General features: G+C 50.1%; 1 protein-coding gene across 5 annotated transcripts in view; it reads left to right on the top strand.

Moving 5' to 3' along the window:
- The window catches only part of AXIN1 (axin 1), a gene marked incomplete at its 5' end in the record, with an annotated part of 83,822 nt that overhangs the window by 3,863 nt on the left and 55,356 nt on the right, over positions 1 to 24,603 (top strand). For 2 of the 5 annotated variants that reach the window (XM_081132485.1, XM_081132486.1), the window contains 2 exons: positions 6,122 to 6,270; positions 13,041 to 13,999. In XM_081132485.1, the coding sequence (XP_080988611.1) occupies positions 6,193 to 6,270; positions 13,041 to 13,999 (1,037 nt within the window). Of the gene's footprint in view, positions 1 to 1,625; positions 1,742 to 6,121; positions 6,271 to 8,698; positions 8,825 to 8,964; positions 9,049 to 13,040; positions 14,000 to 24,603 lie in introns of those variants that run through there. The other 3 variants (XM_081132484.1, XM_081132487.1, XM_081132483.1) reach the window with 3 other exon arrangements.

Raw genomic sequence — 24,603 nt, 5'->3', positions numbered from 1 at the left:
TCCAGACTCCCTTAAACCCCTCTTCTTCCCACCTACCAACCACCCCTAAGCTGGAGCCCAAGTCTAGATGACCCCCCTTAGAGGCCTCATCCCTGTGCTGTCCTGTCCTGCACTCTGCCACAGCACACTAGAGCCCTCCCCAGCTCATCCTGACCCTCAGAATGGAGCTTCAGGCCCAGGACCCTATATCACTGTCAGCTGATCCAGGCCTTACCCCTGGATAAGACCTATCTGCTGGTGGCATTCTGCCCTGCAGAAGCTGGGGGCTCCATCCTGTGACTAGGCTGCTTGGGGTGGGGATAGTGTGAAATGTGAGCAAGTTCAGGGGGCTACCTGAGCAGCCTCTTTGCCCTGTGGCCCTGGATCCAGCCTGGCCTGCTCTGAGTTCCTTCCCTCGGGTGTGTGACCCCTGTTGTTCTGTGTTCCAGGCTCCCCTTATCTCCTGGTCTTTGGGCCTTGGTATTGGCCTCCTCAGTATCCTCTGCGCCCACAGGGTCCAGTCTCAGTCCTGGCCTCTTTACAGGGGCTTGAGGCTTACACCTACTCCTTGCAGCCCTGCAGCTGTTCCTTATGCAACCCTGTGTTTAGCAGGAGTGGGCTGGGCTTAGGCCAGGAAGCTGGGCTCCCAAGTGGCCGCCTTGGGGCCTTGACCGGGTGGTGCTCATCCCAGGAGCATTTGGACAGGCCAGGGGCTGTCACAGAGATGAGATGTGAGTAGCTCTTGGTTGCTCTGTGCTCTGCAACCAAGGAGTGATGCTGTGTTGTGTCCTTGCTGAGAAGTTCTGGTCTTAAAACTGGGAAGGCCTCACCAAAGGGTCTGGAGGTGTAGGTCAAGGGAAGAGCTGGTGCAAGATCACAGGTGTTTGGCCAGTTTCTGCAGGGTTAGAGAGTGTCTTCTTAGTGTGGCCAAAGTCCCAGAGTCCTACAGGTGGAGACACAGGTCTGTGGGCACCAGAGCCATGCCGGGGCCTCTGAAGGCTGAGAGGGGACTGTGTAATTGTGATTGTGTGTTCAATAGACTAATGAAAGTGCAGAGGAGAGGTTGGCAGGCAGAGATAGAGCTGGCAGGCCTTTGGGGTCTCAGGTGGATCAAAAGCTTGGTTCTATCCACCTGGGTTGTGCAGTTCCTTGTGCTCTTCCTCCTGTTGCTCTCACCCATTATTTTCTCATGAGACTGGGCCTGGCCTTCAGCCCCTGGGGCAAGCCTAACCTGAAGTCCTCCTCTTAGCAGGGGCTGCAGAGGACACTGTTTCTGCCGCCACTAGGGGGTCAGGCAGGGTATGGAGCAGCCTGGGACATGTCCAGAGAGAGGGACCTTTCACACTGGACATTCATGAAACACACACACGAAAACACTTAGCAGCTGGTGCAGGAACAGCCACCATCCATCCAGCCAGGCCTGATTCAACCCTCTGAGGGGACCCTGGCGTGGACCCATCAGCGGCGCTGCCTGCTCCCTCAGCTGTCAGGAGTGGCTTGGGGGTGGCGGTATCTAAAGGGGCTGGTTGCCATGGCTACCATAGGGTTCCGAGGCCGTCATCTGGTCCCTGCCTCAGCCAATCGGCGGTGGGAGCCCGAGCTGCAGCCTAGAGTCACGCTTCTTCCTCCCAGCCACACAGTGGCCAAGAGCAGGGACTCGCTTCCTGGAGTGGCTGAAAGTGCTCAGACGGACGGCCAAGCCCATCATGGCGGACCGCAGGATGGCGGGGCGTGAGCAGGCACACAGAGCCAGGCAGGTGAGGTAAGCCGGGCGGGCAGACGGATGGACGGATGGACAGGTGGACATGCTCCCTGCTGCCCTTTGTTCTTATGGCCGAGGCCCTGCCCTCAGCCCACCCTGCCCTCTGCACCCTCACATGCACATACACGCACACCCGCACCCTCACCCTGAGACCCTCTCCCCAAGTGCCCCACGGAAGGGTCATGGGAAGAGAGACAAAGGAAATAGCACGAGGCAGAATGAATCCACCGCACCATGGTCCCGAAAATCGCTCTCATGGTCTTTCACATTAGATTTCACATGGAGGCGGCATCAAAGACCCCCAACTGGCCAGGCCCTTGGCATAACAGCCACCTGCCCCTCTCCCAGCCACCACTCCCAGGGGTAGGCGACAAACCATGTCACGTTAGTGAGGTTTAAGGGATATTTTTTCGAGAAGAAAAAAAAAGTTAAAAAGCAAAAACGAGGGGAAAATGTCCACCTATAATGGGGAGCGGCCAGCTCAAGATGGATCAGAGGCACCAAATCCCATTACTCGGGACTTCAGAGGACAGGCCCCGAAAAGACAGCTGCGATTAAGAGCTTGTAAATGGAGTGCCTTTGGAGATCAAAGAGGGACACGCTTGTGTGTATGTGTGTGTGTAGGAACGTGCACCGTGGGGTGACTGCAGTGGGGCGACTGCAGTGGGGCCGTGTACCGCGGCATGGTGAAGCCTGGAGTGTCACCTGCCCACCACAGCTACCCTCCATGTTGCTGTATCCTTGGTGCTGTGTGACATATGGACATGCTGGGGGGGACAGGCTGGGTGCAGGCAAGGCCTGATCTGTACCACCCACACCTTGCTTCATGCACCAGCCCTCTAGAAGGGGGTCCTGGTTGGGCCTTGTTCCTTCTACCTGGGCCACTACCTTCTCCTGGAGCCTGGTCCCATCACCTAGTTCAGCCCAGATGGGCCTGGCAAGAGCCAAGAGCACAGGCCCAGCTACAGACAGAGCTGGGTGTGACAACGGGTGGTGGCTGCTTATTATGACCCCAACCCCTATCCCACTGCCCACAGGCCAAGAGCTCCCAGATGGCCTGGTGAGTGTGTCCAGAGGTTCAAAGCCTCCGTCAGCACAATTGTTTGGTTATTAGGTAAACTCTAAGAAGCAAATCTTTTAATCCACTGTGGCTAATCCAGTGCACTTTTGTTTGCTAGGACAGATTCTGCAGCAACAAAGGGGCCGGGGGAACCCCAGCATGCATAATCACATACTTATAACTTGGCCGTGGCCACGCAGGGCTCCTAGGCAGCAGAGAGAGACATCGCAGGACAGCAAAGTGCAGGGTGGGCAGTGGAGGGGCTAGGGGTGTGTGCAGGCCAATCTGGAGGCGCATGTGCTGTGGGTGAGGGCAGCTGGCCTGTCTTCCATCATGAAGTCACCTACCTATGAGCTCTAGAGGTTTCCCCTGGTCCCTGGGACTGTGCAGGCTTGGGGGAGGGGGTACTGAATGAGATGCATCAGGTGGAGGGAAAAGAACCTGCAGAGGGGTGGGAGAGCTCCCAGCACTGGGAGAAACCTTTGGGGATGGAGTGGTCAGGATGGGGAAGGGCATTCCAGGTGAGGGAACAGCGACAAAAAAGGGGAAAATCCCCCTTGTTTGAGGATCAGTGCAGCAAGAGGGAAGGCATACCCAAGACCAGAAGGGGAAGTGGCCTGAGGCCATCCAGGGGGGTAAGACTTCATCTGCTGCTTCCAGAAGTTTGGCTGAGGCCCCTCAGGCACAAGGCCCCTCCACTGGGACACCTTTCCTAGGAAATTGACACTGAGGTTGGGGGAGGCCAGCAGCCCTTCCCTCTGCCTGTGATCTGTCTAAGACATAAGACCTGAGCCACGGCCAGTCGTGGGCTCCACCCCATGGCCCAGGACCATTCACAGAGTTGCACAGGGACTTCTGAGGCCAGTGGGGCTGGGCCAGGACCCTCACTTTTTTGAGGAGGATATCCTGGTTCAAAGAAGTACCTGCCTTGCCCAGAGCCACCAGCTGTCCCAAGACACAGGCAGACCATCAAGTCTCCAGGGAGTCAGGAGCTGGGCCAGCCCTGGCCAAACCATTGATGTCCCTGAGGCTCCCAAATTGGAGTGGCACTGGGATGGTGGTGGGCAAGCTGCTCTCCCCTCTCCTTTCCCAGGCCCCTGTAGCTGGCAGGGACCTTGAACACTCAACACTCACCCTCTAGCCCTAAGCCTACTTGACCATCTCCTGGACCCCTGGACACATCCCTGAGGTCAGAGTCCTCCAGAAAGGCAGTGCAGGAAGGTGTCTCTGCTGTGCCCCTCAGCCTGGAGTGACAGGACCCCTCTGAGGATACTGAGGATGGGACCTGAGTTGGGGAATAAAGTAAGTGGAGGACACCTTGGGATCGATTGTGTTGCCCTTGGGGCTCATATACTTGCTGCTATGATACTGGTTTTCTGTTGGCCTTGAGGTCTGACCCTTGACTTGTGGGGGCCAGCAGGGATGTGGGGGCTGTGTCATGTCTAATGGTGAGTTTTCCACAGAGGGGATATAGGATGAGCAGGAACCATCAGGGAAGGACAATCTATAGCAGCAGGGTTAGAAGGGGACAGTCATGCCAGGTATCATGTATGCAGTGGTGGACACTGAGCTGACATTGGAGCCAGCTTGTTTGAGTCAAAGCCCTGTTCCTGTCCCCATAATTCTCCAGCTTGGCATTGGGGCCAGGACCACTCCTAGGGCATCTGCTTCAGGCAGTTGCAGCTGGAGGGCAGGTGAGAGAAATCCAAACAGCAAGAGGGATGCTTAAAGGTCAGCCTGTACAACACATTTGTCCCACAGAGATGAAGGGTGAGAGGAGCCAAACATGAGAAAAGATGCGGGGGGACTGCCTGATACGGAGTTGCCCAGGGGAACTCCAGCCTGGAATGCCCACAGGTTGACCCAGGAAGCTTGAGATGGCACCTTCTTGTTGGTCCTGGGGCTCAACTTGGGGTGACTGCAGCAGTCACAGGATAGCCCACCACCCTTCTTGCTGCTGCCCAGTGGGTCAGCTCTGTCCTATCCCCCAGGGTCCTCACCCCTGCTGGTCTTGCTCTGACCATTGAAAGGTTAACACTGCTGCAGAGCTTTGTGGTCTCCATGTGATTATAACAGTGATATTATGTAGAACTTCTTCCTGAACACATAAGAGAATGGAACCCACTTCTAATTCTACTCTCCAGCCATAACCTGGTATTAATGCCCTGGGATAGTTCATTACTCCCCTTGCCTTTATATGCACACGTTCTAAATTCACAAATGGGGCAACCTGTGTGTGCAGTCTCCTAGCTTTTCTCCTTGGTGTTACATGTTGTGACCTTGGTGCAATGGTTCTGCATCTTTGTTTGGCTTGGGATGGGGGCTCAAACAACATCTGATCCCCTCCCGAGCTGAGAACTGATGGAAAAAGTACACTTAGGGAGGAGAGATGGAGGCCAGGGCCAAGCTTATGGTTGGGAAGGTGGCTGGCCAGTGCTGCTGGAGCCGTGCCTCCAAAGGGAATTCCACTCCTCTCTCCTCAGAACTGGATGAGCCAAGGCCTCCCTCCCCTACCTGCTCACCCACTCCCACCTCCCACGCCTGTGGTCTGGGCAGATGGCTCAGGAAATGGACAGCCTGAGAGGGGCTCAGTTTGAGCCTCCCATCTCCCTATGGAAGCCCGAATCGGGACATTTCCTCCTCGTCCTGTCCTCCCAGGAGGAGGCTGGAGGTCTGCACAGTATCCCATCTCTGTGGCTTGTCCTCTGCTGCTGGTTTTCACCATCCTGCATTGGGCCATGCCCCACATGCCTCAACATACCTCCTTGGTGCATCTGGGATCCTTTTTATAAGTTGTCTTCCTCAGCCAAGTGCATGAACACATGTAAGTCTCCAAAGACCATTTTATTTCAAAGTATTCCTTTTATTTCCAAATTGAAGCAAAGAATTTCATTTCTGCTCCTAAGTTTTTTGTTTAGTTCCTGGAAAGCCTGAACAAATGTCATCTACAGTCAATCAAATCAAAGCCTCTAGTGGCAAACTCCTGCTCCCAGGGAAGGGGGGTTCATTTTAAAGAACTTCTGTAATGAAAAGGGGGTGCTCCACGTTGGAGTTTACCTGTTCAGAAGTGAGGTTCCTGCAGATGTACCTGGCCTCAGCTCTGGGTGACTGATGCAATCCTCCTGCCAGGTCACCTCTGCTTCATTACAGCCTCCAGTGCTGCCCTCCCTGCCTCCCTCTCTCCAGAATTTTCCCTGAGCTTCCTCTTCTGCCCCCCCCCCCCCCCCAGACAATCTCCCTTCCATGCCCACAGCCGTAACCCACTGTAGAGTGCTGTTGCATTTCCTCCAGGCTTTCTGACTCCCTTCCTGTCCCTGCAGGGCAGGGGCCCTGAGGAGCCGGAGGCCCGAGGGCCCTGTTCTGGTCCCAGGGCCTGGGGACATCTGCCACCATGGGCCAGGAGGAGGATGGATGTGGATACAACCCCAGGAGCCTGGCCTGGCCACAGCAGCTGCTCTTCGGAACCAAGGCAAGCATTGGGGGGCCCGTGTCTGGGAGTGGGGAGGCAGCCTGAGGGACATCATCTGGGAGGTGCTGCTGTCTGTCCATCCCACCCAGGACTCCTGCACCCCACAGAGACCCTGCTCTGCCATGAAGGCCACCCATTTTCTCTCCTCTAAGCCTCTGAGGCTGAACAGGAGAGAGGAGGGACTGCAGGGGCATCTCCGGTGCCCAGTGCTGTGGGGCCTGAGACCATCCTAGTGAGTGAGAGTGACAGTGACACCTGCTGCCAGGACCCTAGAGGGGCCAGTGAGGCTTCAGACATACAGCTCCTGGAATATGCTGTCCTCATCCGCAATCTCGGCCCCTGTCTAGCCTGCCCTTAGGCATGGTGATGGCCCTAGGAGGTGGCTCTGGTCCTCAGCAGGCTGGGCATGCTTCCGGTGGCCCCCATCACTCATTGCCCCCCTTTCCTACAAAATCCTGGGCACCAGATGCTATATTGAGTCCTGGGAGAGGCAGGCAGCAGTAGTGGGCAGCAGAATGGGAGGTTGGCTGATGGCTCAGGCAGCCCCAAGCCAGGACTTCTGCCCCTCCCTGGGAGATGCATATGATAGAGGTGGGCAACGAGGGTGAGCAGTGTCTAGGAGATGTGGCGATATTAAAGGTGACCTGGGGGCACCATAGTGGAAGCATGAAGTGGGCAAGTGACCAGATGTGCCCAGGGAAGCGTGGCATGGAGGAGACACTAGCGAAGGGCCCTAAAGGGCTGTGTGCACCGGAGAGCAGGCTAAGTGAGGGCTATTGGGGAAGGTGTGCATGGATGAGGTGTTGGGGAGCCCTGGGACAGGAAGCGATGAGCAGGTCCCTATGTGGCCTGAGAGGCAGCTTCCTTGTTTGTACAATGGCAGTACAGCTGTACCCGGGAGGCTGCCAGGAACATTTCTCCAGGTGCTAAGCCCATCTTGGCTGTGCAGAGGACAGGGTCTTGGGTGGTGGCAGAAGCAATTCCTTAGGGGCAGTAATCAATTCCCGGTGCCAACATCCTTCCCTTAGGGAAGGGCTGGTGGTGGGGATATGCAACACAGAGTTGGCCAGCTGGGCTTGTAGGTCAGGCAAGGGCTGCCATGGTGACAGCAATGGGGAAAGGGATGGTGGGTGCAGGGATGGGACACCAGAAGCCCATGCTCTCAGGCTGGCCTCACAAGTGAGACCCACAGGCAGTGGTAGGAAGGGGAGCCCTTGTCTGGACCCCGGATGGTGCCTGGGAGAAATTGAGGATGGTGGGCCCAGCCAGGGTGCAGCCTCCAGTCTTAGCCCACAGCTCTTTGGAGGTTAGGGCTCCTGACCAAGTGACAGCTAGCATTTATTGGATGCCTACTGCCTGTGTGTCGTAGCCGAGTCCAGATTGCTTGAGGACGCAGGGAGGGCAAAGCCCCAGGCCCTTGGCCAGCTGGGGGGCAGTGAGCGTGAAGGAGGAGGAAACACAGCTGGACATCACCAGGCCTTCAGCTCCCGGTCAGCCTGGCTTTGTCCTCCAAATGCCCAACTCCTGGACACCTGCTTCCGTCAGTGCCCTGGACAGTTGTGAGGGTCTTCCTGTCCAGGGCCAGCCAGCCCCGAGTTTTCCAGTCCCTCTGGTCACCCCGCCCACCCGGGCACGAGCTGCTCGCCCCGAGGGCCTGTGGGTGTCGACGTTGGTAACCCTAGGCTGGTGGACATCCATATGGGCAGCAGAAAAGGGCTGCGGGACCGATCATCAGCTTGGTGCACCCGCCTAGGCCTTCCCGGTGACCACAGTTTTCAAGAAACCTCGGCGGGGGCACCTCCCTACGCCACTCTACCCCCTCCTAGGTCCGCTTCCACGGCGTGCTAGCTTCGCCCCCTCCCCGCACCCATCGGCGTATTTACCACGCGCTCTCGTTCCGGCCTCGCCTCGCGTCCCAGGTCGGTCGAAACGCTTTTGGCCCCGCCTCAAAGCTCTGGGCTAACCCAAACGCCCAGGCCCCGCCCCCACGCCCGAGGCTCCACCTCCGTGATCTTAGCCCTTCCCGGCGCTCCGTTTCCGTCTCTCTCTCGGCCCCGCCCCCCCGATCTCGGCCTCAAGCGCTCGCCCCAGCCCTGCCTCCACGTTCGGAGCTCCACCCCCACATTTGAGGACCCTCCCCCACTCCCTTTGCCTTATCTGTGCTCTGGCTGGGTCTAGCGCTCTCCGCCCAGTTCTCACTCTCCGTCGTGCCGTCACGGTTTTGGCCTTGCCCCCACGTTCTCGTCCCACCCCAAGTCTCGGTCCCGCCCCACGCTCTGGTTTCCATCCTACGCTCTTGATCCCGCCCCACATTCTGGATCCCGCCCCACGCTCTCGGCCTTTCCCTCGCTTGGGGCCCCGCCCCTAGTCCCGGCCCCGCCCCGCGCCCCGGCCCCGGCCCCGCCCCCGCACTTCCGGGCGGCGCCGGCGGGGGCGCTCGGGCCTGGGCTTCGGCACTCTGGGGCTTGGGCTCCCCGCTCGGGGAAACGATCGCGGCCGCCGCCGCAGGACCGGCCAGAGTCGTGCCGGACCCGTGTTCCCGCGGAGCAAGCCGGTGAGAACGGGCGGCCGGCCTCGGCGGCGCCCCCGCGGCCTGCCTGCGCCCGCCTCCGGGCCGCCGCGCCGCCGCCGCGATGGGGGCCGCCCCGGGCCGCGCCCCCGCCCCGTCCCGCCCGCCGCGCCGCCACTGAGCGCATGGGCCGCGCCGCGCCGCGCCGCGCTGCGCCGCTCCGGGAGCCGGGCCCGGGGCCCCGCCGCCGTCGCCGCTGCCGCGCGCGGGTGAGTAGTGCGGTAGGTCGTGCATTCCTGAGGGGCGCGGGCCAGTACGGCCGCCTTTTGTAGGCCGCGTAGGCCGGCCCGGGCGCGGGACCCGGAAGAGGGGCTCGGCGAGTGCGGGCCGGGAGCGTGTGAGGGGAGGCTTTGCGGGCTCAGAGGACGCGTGAGGGGAGGCAGTGCGGGCGGGGAGTGTGTGAGGCGATGCTGTGCGGGCCGGGAGCGGGCGAAGGGAGGCTGTGCGGGTTGGAGGGCGCGTGAAGAGACACTGCGGGCCAGGAGTGTGTGAGGGGAGGTGGGCTGGAGTGCTCAGGCTGTGCGTTGAGGGTGTGCAGACTGCGGTGATGTACGAGGAAGGTGTGTGTGGCTAAGGCTGTGAGGACAGGTGTGTCAGAGAGGGGGTGCTAGCAGGGGATAGAGAAGGCAAGAGACGTTAACACTGTGGGGAAGAGTGCAGGGTTTGGTTCAGAAGGGGCGGACTTGCTGTAGGTGAGTGGAAGGGTGTAAGGAAGACCGAGGATTCTGAGAAAGGTTCTTTCTGGAGGAGGCTGGGGTCTGCAGCTGATGTGTTTGATTGGATGATGCTGGGTGTGTGCTGTGGTCTGTGGGCTTTGGGCATGTTTCAGGCTGCGGGTGGGGTGCAGAGTAGCTGCTGGGGCGAGGCATTGTGTGCAGGGATTCTAGAGAGAGGCTGGACAGTGGAGTGTCTCTCCTCTCCCCCAGAAAAAGGTAGGAATGAGCGAGTCTGAAAAACAAGGAGGGCACTCCCTCTGAGGCAGAGTTGCTTTAGGCTGGGTCTAGGCAGTTTGGCTTATCCAAGTGGCTATACTTTTTCAGGTTGATGCTTTGTTCCTCAAACTCTCTCTTGGGTGTGAGTCTTAGATTCTATCTCCACACCATATTTTGGAATTCATTCCTCCATGAAACCGGAACAGTAAAGCCAGGGCAGTGAAACTTAGTTGGGCACTGGACAGTGGAGAAAAATAAATCAGTTATCTTGGGATTTTTCTCAGCTCACCTCTCAGTTATAGAGTTCTTATTGTGCACCTCGGCCCTTCCTTTTTGCTTGCACTTATGTTTTCTGCTTCTTCAGGAAGAGTCTTTGGCACACTTGGACCCACAGGTCCTGTTTTAGAGAACACACACAGATTAAACCTGACCTCCCAAGATAACAGTATCAGAGGTCCAGTTTTAAGAACTTCTATTCAGGAAAAAGGATGGGAAAGCATATAAAATACAGTGTCTCTGTGTTTTTCATGAGGTGTTGGTGTTTCTAGGATTTTTTAGTTTCAGCAAAGCTAAATGGACTTTTTTTTTGTTACATTGGTTAGAATTTAGGTGGTGGGGGAATGGGTTACATGTAAAACGGTAGCCCTTAATCTTTCAAGAGTTTAATTAATGGACAATGGGAAAATGTCAGTCATGCTGTGTTACTTCCACACTCCACATAAACAAGGTCAAAAATTAGATTTGTATTAAATAAATAAATATATATACATCTGTAGCATTGAGCCGGCTGCTATGGTATCCAGGGGGTATGTCTTGGCAGTGACCAAAGGAGATTTTAAAGGTGTCAGAGTTGTAGATTCTTTTTGTGGAATCCCTTTATTGATGGTTATATGCTATTGGCCAGATTCAGTGCTTGTGGGTATTTGACTGTAACCTAAATTAATATAACTGCGCTATGCGTGGTATGTATATGTGTGCACACTAAATGTTTGGTGTGCTTCTCTTTGGAAACCTGGAGGTTGTGGGAATTGGAGCACATTTCAGTAACATTAGTAATTTGGGGAGATATTCATGTGTTTCCAGAGACACCAAAGGTCTTCTGTCAGTTGACAGCCCAAAATAGATGTGAATTATAACAAATGCTTCTTTTTAGCAATAAAAGATAGTTTAAAATGATTAGGGAGACTTGTTCACACATAAATTAAAATATCAATCTTTAAAACAGCCCCAGTTTGGTAATAAAGGGCTAGATACTGAATTTACTTCTGTTTCTATAGCATAGTAATTCAGCATCTTTAAAGAAGTAACATTTGGCATCTGTGGCAAGTGTCATTTCCCTTTATGTCAATGAATTAAATATTTATTGGTGTCTTTTAGTTGCCAGACCTTGTGCTAGGTGCGGTGAGTCCTGCAGAAAATGTTTAAATCAGGCTGCTACAAATAATTTACGTAGAAGTCATAGCACCTTAAGAAAAATGACAGTGAATCATTATTGGCCTTCCATTCGAACACAGTGACTTCGTTATTTCTTAAGCCAGTGAACTACAGAGTATCTCTAAGGGTAAGCTTCAGGCCCTCTTTCCTGAGCTGGTGTCCTGGACAAGAGGACATTAGACATTCACAAGTTGGTGTGGAGCTGAGACACCAGTTACTCATTCCTGTTGATGGTGCTCAAAGAAAGCAACTTTGCAGTTGAAGTGGTCCGTGAATAGCAGGGAGCCACAGCCCACGGGCCTTGACCTTAAAACAGGCTGTTCCTGCTGAGGCTGAAATTACAGCCTACCCAGTAGTTTTCATTAAAAGTCATTAGCTGCAGAAATGTCATTTGGTGCACATAATTGTGACCTAGCCTTCATCTCTGGATGCTTTTCACTTCTAACTGTCAGCAGCTGCTGGCAGGTGAAGTGTATGCAGTGAGAGAATGCAGGTGTTAAGGGTGGATTACATGTAGGCCTGGGCCCAGAGTGTGGAATGATGGCCAGGGAGAGCTATCCTTTGTTTTGGAACCAGATTTTAGGGTTTTATTTTGCTGCTTCTGGCTTGTTCAGTGCTATAGGCATTTTGTACCTAACATGCTTCTCTCCAGCCCACTTCTAGGCAGACCATTTATGTCATGGCAGGCTGTGTTACAGTCACCCCCTTGGCCAGGGGCATAGCATGAGCTTATGGGCTCTAAGAGCTCCTGTAGGATGTGGCAGGGAAGATCGAACACCATGGCAGAGTGCTTACCCAGGACAATCTTCCCTCAAACCCAAGGCAGGCTTTTAGCAGCAGCAACAAAAAACTCCATGGTTCCCTGACCTCTAAGAGAGTGGGTGGTTTGTTTTTCAGCTTATGGAATTAAATCATGTGAGCTGTATGCTTCCTTAGCTAAAAGTTACTGGATTTTATTTTTCCCATACGTCCTTTGTTCCTCATAGTACTCAGTTGCCATTTGCCATCAGTAGGATACTTTCCTTATAAGCAAGGTTTTAAAGGTCAAGTGCAGCTTTCTGATGGGAGCATTTTTAAGATTGTCCACATTGGTGACTTGAGAAGGCTCCTGTGTGTGTGCATGTGGGTGGTGTCCTTTGCTCACTTGAAGATGCTGAAGGTGACCCATAATTAACTGCTCTTTTAAGCATGTGTTGAGAGTTAGAGGAACAACTCATTGAGTGTTTGCACATGTTGTGAGGCATACTAAGTATAAAGTGGTGGGGTAGGCAGAATACACAGTGGCTGAGGGCCTAGAGAATGTGGGGAGCAGACACAACCGCCCACCTAATGGTGTATTATGTGCCGTCTTTTCTGTATCTCAGTCTCACAGTGACCCTGCAGGGCAGGTAGGGTGGTCATTCTTATCTCACATGTTTGGGATCAGGTTTCACCCAAGTTTATACAACTAGGAGGACTAGAAGCACCTTTATTCACTCCAGTCTTCCTGCCTTCCTGGAGCTTTCAGAGAAGGACTGGTCACTCAGCTCTGTAGCTGAGATGGGAGGTCCCCAGGCTGCTGGTCTCCGTGATGTTTTCACAGAATGACACTTGAGGGGTATGGTGCTCTCCATTTCTTAGCACCAGAGGCATTCCTGTAGTTGTAAAAGTTTCCAGAAATTGTTTTAATATAGCACAAATCTTGTGATGAAAGGTTGCAAATTTAAACTGAATTTCTGGCTTTGAAATTTCAAGTGGGAGGGCATCATTGCAAGTCTTGTCTTGAGAAAACCTCTGTGGTCATGTTTCCATGGACCCACCTTTCCTAATCCTTGTCCTCTTAATGGTTTCAACAGGACAGATTGATTCACTTTGGAGCTATAAGTACTGATGTATTAGGGTGCAGCGCTCATTATTCATTGATGCAGAGTCTCAAAATGAATATTCAAGAGCAGGGTTTCCCCTTGGACCTTGGAGCAAGTTTCACCGAAGATGCCCCCAGACCTCCAGTGCCTGGTGAGGAGGGTGAACTGGTGTCCACAGACCCCAGGCCCGTCAGCCACAGCTTCTGCTCCGGGAAAGGTGTCGGGATTAAAGGCGAAACTTCAACAGCCACTCCGAGGCGCTCAGATCTGGACCTGGGGTATGAGCCTGAGGGTAGTGCTTCACCCACCCCCCCATACTTGAAGTGGGCAGAGTCATTGCACTCCTTACTAGATGATCAAGACGGGATAAACCTGTTTAGGACTTTCCTGAAGCAGGAGGACTGTGCTGACCTGCTGGACTTCTGGTTTGCCTGCAGCGGCTTCAGGAAACTGGAGCCCTGTGACTTGAATGAGGAGAAGAGACTGAAGCTAGCCAAAGCTATTTACCGAAAGTACATCCTTGATAACAATGGCATTGTGTCCAGGCAAACCAAGCCAGCCACCAAGAGTTTTATAAAGGACTGCATTATGAAGCAGCTGATCGATCCTGCCATGTTTGACCAGGCCCAGACAGAAATCCAGTCTACCATGGAGGAGAACACCTACCCCTCTTTCCTCAAGTCCGATATTTATTTGGAATACACGAGGACAGGCTCAGAGAGCCCGAAGCTCTGTAGTGACCAGAGCTCTGGGTCAGGGACAGGGAAGGGCATACCCGGATATCTGCCCACTTTGAACGAAGATGAGGAATGGAAATGTGACCAAGATATAGATGAAGACCATGGCAGAGAGCCTGCTCCCCCTGGCAGACTGACACAGAAGCTGCTCCTGGAAACAGCTGCCCCGAGGGCCTCCTCAAGTAGACGGTACAGCGAAGGCAGAGAATTCAGGTGAGTCAGACACAAGGCATCTGTTTCTGTGCTTACTTCCGAGAGCTGGAGAACTAGCAAGGAAGGAAAGGTGTTGGTAAGGAATGGTCCTGTCTTTCAACCCTATGTGGGTATACTCCTGCTGCCATGGGTGAGTTATGGTTTTAGTTCTTATTCATGATACCTTCACATTTGTCATTAGATGTTTTTAATATTTTTATGTTGAGGATACTTTAATCAGGAACAGACTAGCCCTGGCCAGTGCTGCTCATTGGTTAGAGCGTTGGCCTGCTCATGGAAGGGTCGTGGGTTTGATTCCCGACCCCAGTCAGGGTACGTCCTGGAGGCAACCAGTCAATGTGTCTCTCTCACATTGATGTTTCTCTCTCTCTCTCTCTCTCTCCCCCCCTCCCTCCCCCTCCCTCCCTTTCACTTTCTAAAAATCAATGGGAAAAATATCCTCAGGTGAGGATTAACAAGCAAAAAAAGAACAGACTGAAATATCATGGAAAAATACAATAAAATAATGAAATAAAGAAAGAAAAAGGACAGACTAAAATATATGGCTTTGTAAGTCATTAGGAACATGGAATTTTTAGAAGTCGTGACATTTACACTTTACCCATTAGCAGTAAAATTTATATTCTCTTACATAGAATGTGAATTTACCTGGTAGGTACAATCCTTCTGGCTTAATAAAGGGAGATGTGGACATTTAAATACATCAATACTTAGAGAATTCTGGGTCATTGTTTTTTATAAGCCTAAGATTCTTCCTAGAGGTGGTGAAGTGGTGGTGAGAAGGCTGCTGTGCAGCAGGTTGTCTGAGCACTTTGGGAACTTCTGTGGCTATGGTTGCATTTCCGGGATTGGACCTTTTCCCCCCTGCCAACAAAATGAGTTAGTGCTGTTGTGTAGTTAGTTCCCAGCAGCCCAGGGGCATTCTGAAGTTGTGATTTGCAGCCTTTGCATGTAGGCACATACGCAACTTTGGAGGCATGAAGTATTGCTATCAAGTTGTTACAATTTAGGGAACCTGTTTCTTCATTGTCTTGGTAATCCCTTCTGTGGTTACTGGAGGTGTATTTGGCTGTGATTGGAGCCTATTGCTGATGTTAGCAGATGTGACCTCTGTGTAAGAGAATACAAATTTTACTGCTAAAGTATAAATGATCAAGAGTCTGAAAACATATCTCCAGATGCTGGCACTCTCCCATGGAGTTTTTTTGTTTTGTTATTTTTTTAATCCTCACCACAGTATGTTTTTTCCATTGCTTTTTCAGAGAGAGTGGAAGGGAGAGAGAAAAAAACATCGATGCAAGAGACATATCGATTAGTTGCCTCCCACACACACCCAGACTGGGGCAGGGGATTGAGCCTGCAACCGGGATACGTGCTCTTGGCCAGAATTGAACCCGAGACCCTTCAGTCCCAGTGCCAACGCTCTAACCACTAGCCAAACCTGCCAGGGCTCACATGGAGTTTTTAAAAACCCGAATCATTTATCCAAGTTTACTGTGGCAGAGAAATTGGCTACTTGCTAATAAACATAGTATCAAACATTTCTGAGGCTTAACCATCTTTCAAGCGATGTGACTCAGATATACTGTTTGAAGTAATTTATGTGTGCCTTTGTGCTCACTTTCTTTAGCTAAACGCTATTAATTTAGCAAGCTTGTTATTTTTATTTTGTATTTTTTATTTATTTGGAATTTTTATGAGTTTATTTGTGCCAAAACTGACAGCATATGCTGGGAGAACAAAAATCTGAAGTGCTCCCCACTTAGCAAGCTTTTTAGACCAGAGTATGTCATAAAATTATCCTGTTAAGTAAGGCTAATAACTGACAAAGTTTTTAAAACTTCACCTAAAAGTTTTCATATTTGATTAGAACAGTTTTAAGGTGGGATTAAATTTGTGGCCTAGGATTAAATTTTAGGGGGAAAAATGGAGCTCAATTCTGATTTTTACCATAAAAAATTTCTGAGGTCTTCCTCTCCTCCAACCAGCTCCAGTCTGCATACATTTAGTTTTGGGGTCTTAAACAGCCACTTTGCTTTTCCTTTGGTTCTATTTGTAATAAGTGACCCTTGCTGTCAAATTAATAGAATGTGTTGGCTTTGCCTGTATGATAGCATTCAGCCGAAAGGACTGTGGCACATTTTGGTTTTGACTTGCCTGTCCTGGAGCTGCTCTCAGCAGAGAGAGCCTAGAGTTCAAGAGTCCTCCTGTCTGTGATTGAACATTCTCCCATTCAAGGTTGCCTGTGGTAGTTTTGTGGGTGGAGAATTTCCGATGTTGGGTCATCATTCATGAGCACTGATGAGATGGAGTTCAGCACATCTTACTTGTCCTGCAGAGTGTGCAGTTAGGATGAACTGGCTTGGAAGTCACAGAAAATCCAGCCCTCCCTGTCTTACACAGTGAAGGGGTTTGGCTGACTCAGATAAATGAAAAGTCCAGAGGCAAGGCCAACTTCAGATATGGTTTGATCTGGATTCTAGCCATTTTTTCTTTTTAGGACTTTATTTTTAAACTGCAGTTGTGTTTATTTATTTTTATTTTTTATATCTTTATTGATTTCAGAGAGAGGAAAGGAGAGGGAGAGAGAGCTATAGAAATGCCAATGATGAGACAGTCATTGACCGGCTGCCCCCTGCACACCCCCGACTGGGGATCGAGCCTGCAACCTGGGCATGTGCCCTGACTGGGAATCGAACCCCGATCGTCTGGATCCCAGGTTGATGCTCAACCGCTGAGCCATGGCCGGCTGGGCAGGACTTTATTTTTTTAGAGTAGTTTTAGGTTACCCACCAAATTGAGAGGAAGATACAGAGGTTTTCCACATACCCTTCGCCCCTCACACGCACAGCATCTCCCACTGTCAACATCTCCCACCAGAGCAGTACGTTTGTTGTGACTAATGTAAACCTACATCGACACATCATAATCACCCATAGTTTTCCTTAGAGTTCACTCATGGTGGTATACAGTGTGTGGGTTTGGACAAATGTATAATGACATGTATTGACCAGTATGGGACTCCCAAACCTGAAAATCCTCTGTGCTTCACCTATTCATCTCTTCCTCCCTCCTTCCTAACCCCTGGCAACCACTGATCTTTTTTTTTTTTAATCCTCACCTGAGGATATTTTTTTCCATTGCTTTCAGAGAGAGTGGAAGGGGGGGAGGGGGAGAGAAACATCAATTGGTTGCCTCCCCCATGCACCTCCACCCAGACCGGGGATTGAGCCTGCCCCCGAGGTATGTGCCCTTGGCCAGAATCAAACCCGGGATTCTTCAGTCTGTGGGCTGACGCTCTAACCACTGAGCCAAACTGGCCAGGGCAACCACTGATCTTTTTATTGTCTCCATAGTTTTGCCTCTTCTAGAACATTATATAGTTGGAATCATATAGTATATAGCCTTTTCAGACTGGCTTTTTTCACTTAGTAATGTGCATTTTAGTTTTCTCGATGTCTTTTCATGATTTGGTAGCTGTTTCTTTTTAGCGCTAAATAATAGTATTCCATTGTCTGGATGTACCACAGCTAATTTATCCATTCACCTACTGAAGGACATTTTGATTGCTTCCAAGTTTTGGCAATTATGAATCATGCTGCTATAAACATCCTTGTGCAGGTTTTTGCGTGGACATAAGTTTTCACCTCCTTTGGATAAATACCCAAAAGGAGCACGATTGCTGAATTGCATAGTGGAACATGTTAGTTTTATAAGAAACTGCCCCATTTCTTTCTATTTTTTAAAAATCCTCACCTGAGGCCCGGTCGGGCGTGGCTCAGCGGTTGAGCATCGACCTAGGATCCAGGTGATCGGGGTTTGATTCCCAGTCAGGGCACATGCCTGGGTTGCGGGCTCGATCCCCAGTAGGGGACGTGCAGGAGGCAGCCGATCAATGACTCTCTCATCATTGATGTTTCTGTCACTCACTCTCTCCTTTCCTCTGTCTGAAATCAATAAAGATATATTAAAAAAAAATAAAAAAATTCTCACCTGAGGACATCCTTAGAGAGAGAGGAAGGGAGAGAGAAACACACATCAATGTGAGAGAGAAACACTGATCAGTTGCCTTCCATATGATCAAACCCAAAACCCAGGTATGTGCCCTGACCGAAATTGAACTGGTGAACATGCAGCCTTTCGGTGCACAGGACTATGCTCAAACACCTGAGCCATTTCAGCTGGGCTCTGCCCCATTTCTTAATACTTTTTTGCCTCTGCCTTCCTGTGGCCAGCTCTGCTCTCAGGTTGACTACTTTGTGTTAGAGGTGGCTGCCCAATGGGCTCCCTTGTTTTGTAAATAAATGCTTCCCAACGTCATTGAAGGAGGTCCTGCAGTTTGCTCTGAATGACCAGGGATGCTGTGTGCTGCCCATTGCAGTGTAATTGTGCAAGGGCCCAAGATTATGCTGCTGAGCTTACACCACACCACCAAGTAGGGCCATCCTGGAAGGTAAGTGGGGTACCCCACCCAGATAGCATTGCCTTTCCTCAGCTGGGGAGAGTGATCTTCCAAAGGAAGATTGGGTTTAATGGGAAAGGGGAAAAGGGAGTGGGTGCTGAATAGGAAATTTGTGAGGGTCCACTACAAAGAAGAGGAGGGGCATCAGCCTTCGTAGGGGGTGTATCTCCAGTAGAGGCAGATGCCTCTCTAAGTGATGATTCTGCATGGAAGAGAGTGTAGTGTCTGGAGGGCCATATCTAGGACAACTTCAAGGGACTCCCAAACCTAGAGCTTACCGTAGGACTGCTCCAATTGTGCTGGCTGGTGTTGTTCAGTCTCGCTGTACCAGATATAGGTGCTCTCTTGTCCCTGATAGGAGGCCAAGCTTGGATCCTCATTTGGCTTTACATGTGCACACATGGTTGTTTCTCATATAGCCGACTTAAGAAAGGTTAAATGAGTCTTTTACTTAAGTCTCTGTCAAAATTGGGAAAACAGCGATGCTCTTAATTTTTTCTGCATTTGTCTTACTCATCTGGGGTCATTTGAGCTCCTGGGCCAAGGGATCACAAATTCCCTCCCTGATATCCTGTTCTCTGTGCAGAAGACTTTGCCAGTTGTTATTGCCCATTATCAGTGGAACTTTGAACATAAATTTGGTTGGTTCACACCCACCATTTTAATTGGTGTGCATTGGCAGAGGGTCCTCTGATGATGCAGGTGTTTTGGCTAGTTATTTACTAATTACTTGGCATTAGGGCCCAGGGGATGTAAGACATTGGCTGGCAGGCTCCAGTTTTACTCCTTCTCAAAAGCATGGTTAGGCCTGCCATGTGCCTTTCAGGGCCTGCTTGTGGGAGGGCCCGTCTTGGTCAGGCTTGAAACCAGGCCACCTTCCTTAACCCTTCAACCACCCGCACTTAGTGATTGCCACTGGTTTTGATGTCTAACATCAGCAAATGCTTTCCATTTCTAACTTTTATTTATTGATTGACTTTAGGGAAAGAGAAAGAATGGGGGAAAAACATTGATTTGCTCCACTTATTTATGCATTCATTGGTTGATTCCTTTGTGTGCCCTGACAGGGATTGAACCCGCAACCCTGGCATATCAGGATAACTCTCTAACCGAGCTACCTGGCCAGGGCACTTTCCATTTCTATTTGCTGCCCTTATATTCCTCATTGGTTGAGAAGTTCCCCAAGGACAGAGTCTCAACAGATGTGTTCTTGCGTCTTCTGGTGGGCCAGCCCTGTGAGGCACTCCTGATGAGGGCGGGTTAAAGAGGGTGGGTGACCAGCCCTTGTTCTCCGTCCCCTCGGAGTTTGACCTGTTTCTGGTTTATTGACTGTATTTCTGGTAATGGCTGAAAAGGTCAAGAGAAGAAATGTAAAAAGAGGAAGCACCCAATATGTATATAGTTTCCTATGAAAGGCAGAAAAGTAAGATTGATTTGGGTTTCTGATTGGAGTTTGAGTGGAGTGGGGTAGGATTTGGGCAGTGGCTCTGCTGAACGGTGCCTAGTTGCAAAGGGGCTCCACATCAACAGGTGGAGTGTGCATCTGCTGTGCTTGAGGTAGGTGGCCACAGGCTATGGGTGTCTCAGCACACACTTGTCTTGTTCATATTGAGCCTGTTTGATTTGCCCTCTAGCGCGTTCTCTTCACTGTCTAATTTTTAGGCCATTTGTGATGGAAGGTAGCTCATTTCAGTCTGGCTCTCCCTATAGGCCTCCCCCCTGTTTTCTACTGCTGTGTTTGTAATTACTCAAAGTGGGGGGGCACAAAACTTAGGGAGAGTGCATGGTCCTGCTGCTGTTCCCTTGTCATCTTCCAGATGTGTGACTTGTCCAACTGGATGAATTATTTTAATTGAACAGGTGATCCCAGAGTAGGTGACTGGAGACATTTTCAGACAAGGCTTAGTATGCTGCTGCAGAGATCATGTCTCAGAGACAAGAGTTTAGGATTCTTCTCACTCACCCTGTTGGCTGGATGGGGAGAACATTAAGTTTGGTGGTTTAACTTAGTGACCCCTCACTTGATGATTTTTCCAGTAGGGGCTGTCTTGTAGGGTCAGCATTCTGGTTGTATGCCTTTGGGGAAGATGCTAAACCTCTACTTACCTGTAAAGTGGAGAGGATAAAGTGAGGACCTGCCACGTGAGGTGGTTATGGAGGTGCCATGACATAACATCTGAGGGGGTGCTTAGCTCCGCTGGACCTGCGCATAGCAGATGCTCATGAAATTTGAGCTCTTGCTGTAGTTTTTTTTCTTCACCATCATCATCATCTGAATTTAGTGGTCTGTTAGATGTTGTGAAATTAACATCTAGGTTGGTTTCAAAAATAGGGTAGAGAATGACACATTCAGATTTTAATAATCATATTTCCTTAAAGCGAGATATTTATTCCCCACCCCAAACCTGTTCCTCTTGTAATCATTCTTCCCTTCGGAAGTGACACTGCCATCTAACAGGTCAACCCAAACCACCTGATTCCTGCTTTGCTGACCCCCACGTCCAGTGCAACAGCACGTCCTGGTTTCCCCTCCAATGTGTGTTGAATCCCTCTCCTTCTTACTGTGCGTTCTAGCTCCCACGATCTCCTGGATTACCATCTTTTGGCTGGGTCTCTGCCTCAGTCTCTTCTCCCCACAGCACCAAAAGGATCTTTTTTTTCTTTCTTTTTTTAAATATATCTTTATTAATTTCGGAGACAGGGAGGGAGAGGGAGAGAGAGAGATAGAAACATCAGTGATGAGAGTGTCATTGATCAGCTGCCTCCTGCATGCCTCTGACTGGGGATCGAGCCTGCAACCTGGGCATGTGCCCTGACCGAGAATCGAACCGCGATCTCCTGGATCCTAGGTCGATGCTCAACCGCTGAGCCACACCCAGCCGGGCCAAAAGGATCTTTTCTAAATGCAAGCTTGGCCCTGGCCAGTGTGGTTCAGTTGAGCATTGTCCCATGAACTGAGAGGTCACTAGTTCATTTCCTAGTTAGAGCACATTCCTGGGTTGTGGGCTCAATTCCCAGTAGGAGGCATGCAGGGGGCAGCCAATAGATATTTCTCTCACATCAATGTTCCACCCTCCCTCTCCCTTCGTCTTTCTCTAAAAAAAAAAAAAAATCCATAAAAACATATTTAAAAAATAAGTAAGTAAAATAAATGCAAGTCTGATCATACCATCTGATCACACCATCCCTTTGTTCAGCCCTGTTGGGACTTCCCACCCACACCTGTAGTCAACCTCAAGCTACCATGACACAAATGTATCCTCGATGGATTCTGTCACCACAGCACTAACATTCTGTGTGCGTTTTTTTTCTGTTTTTTTTTTTTTTTCTTTTATCCTCACCCAGGGATATTTTCCCCATTGCTTTTCAGAGAGAGAGGAAGGGGGGAAGAGAGAGAGGGAAAGAAAAACATCAATGTGAGATGCACATTGATTGGTTGCCTCTTGCAAGCTCCCCAACTGGGCCTGGGGATTGAACCTACAACCGAAGTACATGTTCTTGGCCGAAATCGAACCCAGGATCCTTCAGTCCACAGGCCGATGCTCTAACCACTGAGCAAAACCAGCTAGGGCACCGTGTGCATCTTATATACCTGTCAGTGGAGTAGGACCAGCCATTATAATTTTTAAGAAGATTTTAAACTGGTTACAGGAGAGTCTAAAAATATTTTTCTTTGCTTTAGTCATATAAAACTCCATTGTCTTTGACAGGTTTCAACAAAGTCCAGGAAAGTATCTGTAATTAGCCATCAGACTGAAAAATTCTGGAATAGAAAGACCCCTTTGCCTAGGACTTTGTATCAGTGGGTTTATGAAAGGGAAATGCTTACAGAGAGCAGACAAACAAATGTTGACCGAGGCCCTTTGCGTGGACCATGCTGCCCATGTCTCTGACATGCAACAGCTATTTCAGGAGAGTGTGGGGTTGGTGTGTTTTGGCACAGTGTGTTTGGCACAGCATGCGGGCGTTCCTTGTGTGGCTCTTGGAGCTGAGCCATACCATAGGTCAGCTGCCTGGTGACCAGTCCATTGTCAGGTTTATGTATGCCAGTCAGCATCACAGAGATTTGAATTTGATTCATATGCACAGGCTCCATTAATCTTTTCTAGAATTCTGACATTATTTACACCAGTTTACCTTGCAGTTATTAGAAATGTGGGATTGGCTGAGTAGTGGTAGTTTAGTTAGGAAAGGAAGACTGTCTAATTCTTCAGTCCATGTTCAGCATGAGGCTGCATACCTTTGTGTGTAGAAGAAAGTGTTGCTTTATTTTTCCCCCTTTTCACATTTCAGTACAAATGCATGATTTTATTAGCCAGTCAGTGTCCTCTCAGAGCCCTTTAATTCCAAAAAGTGTTTGATCTGAGGAAAACCTCAGTAAATCTCTTCATTCTCTTCCTGGGACCAAGGCTGGCCCCCACACTGTTTCATCGTCTTCAAAGAGGCCACGCACAGGCCGTGTTTAAGGGCCTTCTGTGCACTGCACATGAAAGGGTTCAGCCTGTCTCCTCCTCATCCCCTCTCACAGTGGACCCCCGTTGCTGGGTGGATTACAGCCTCGGCCACCGTCCTTCTCTGAACTGTTGAAACTTCTTGTAGCAGCTAGACAGCTCTTTTGTTTAGACCAAACTCCTCCAGTTTTGATGGGCAGAGGTCAGCTGTGGCTGAGTGGGCACCTCCTTAGCCCTCCAGCAGCAGGGGCTCCTCTGCCTATTTCAGGGCCCTCTATTCACCCAGCTTTGTGCCCTTAGAGGTTTTTCAAAAAATTTATTTTTTGGTATTGCCCCTCTTGTCTTCGGTCTCTAGGGCGTCATCTTTTTTTTTTAAATCCTCACCTGAGGATATTTTTTCCCATTGCTTTTCAGACAGAGTGGAAGGGGGAGAGAGAAACATCAATGTGAGAGAGACACATCGATTGGTTGCCTCCCCCACTCACCCCGACTAGGGCCAGGGATAGAGCCTGCAACCAAGGTATGTGCCCTTGACTGGAATTGAACCCCGGACCCTTCAGTCCTCAGGCCAACGCTCTAACCACTGAGCCAAACTGGCTAGGGCAGGCCAGTGTCTTCTTGAACAAACATTCAAAAATAATCATAAAGCCTAGCCTGGCGTGGCTCAGCGGTTGAGCATCAAGCTATGATCCAGGAGATTGAGATTCGATCCAAGGTCAGGGCACATGCCTGGGTTGCCGGCTCAATCCCCATTCCGGGGTGTGCAGGAGGCAGCCGATCAATGACTCTCTCATCATTGATGTTTTTATCTCTCTCCCTTCCTCTCTCTGAAATCAATAAAGATATATTTAAAAATAAGTAAAATAAAATAAAAATAATCATAAAGAATGTTGCTTGTGCCCTGGCCTGTGTGACTCGGTTGGGTGTCATCCTATGCACCGACAGGTTGCTGGTTCAATTCTCTGTTAGGCCACATGCCCAGGTTGTGGGCTCAAACCCTGGTATGGGGTGTACAGGAGGGAGCCAATCGATGATATGCTCTCACATCGATGTTTCTGTCTTCTACCTTCATATCTCTCTTAAAAAGAAATCAATAAACTATTCTTAAAAAAGTAAAAAAGGATGTTACTTGCAGCCTTGTTTGTAATAGGTAACAATAACTTGAATGACCCATAGCAAGGTTACTTGCACAGGGATTTTTTTTTTTTCTGTATAGTTGGAGAACATAGGCTTTTTATTGTCTCTTTTTATTTGTTTTTACATTTTCAAAATTCTTATAAAAAATTTTTTTATTAGAAAGTATATTACTAAAATATATACAAAAGTATATCACAAGAAGAACTGAGTTTTATGCAACTTTTCAAAAGCATATTTTTCTTTAAAAAAGATACATGTGAACGTTTCCTTTTAATATGATCTTAGATCTTAATATTTGCAATACTATACAAATATATTGGTTTTTTGTTTTTTCTTTATCTTTATTGTTGAGAGTATTACTGGTGTCCCATTATTCCCCCCCAATTGACCCCCTCCACTTTGCTCCCACCCCCTCCCCAAGCCTTCACCCCGTTATTGACTGTGTCCATGGGTTAGGCATATATGCATATAACTTATTTGCTTAATCTCTTCTCACCCTCCACCCCCCTTCCCTCTTTCCTCTGAAATATGGTCATCTGTTGCATGCGTCAATG

This window comes from Miniopterus schreibersii, assembly GCF_964146895.1.
Source record: "Miniopterus schreibersii genome assembly, chromosome: 3".
Taxonomy (NCBI): Eukaryota; Metazoa; Chordata; class Mammalia; order Chiroptera; family Miniopteridae; genus Miniopterus; species Miniopterus schreibersii.
The sequence above is the reverse complement of the archived record's forward strand: the minus strand, read 5'-3'. Positions and strand labels throughout refer to the sequence as shown.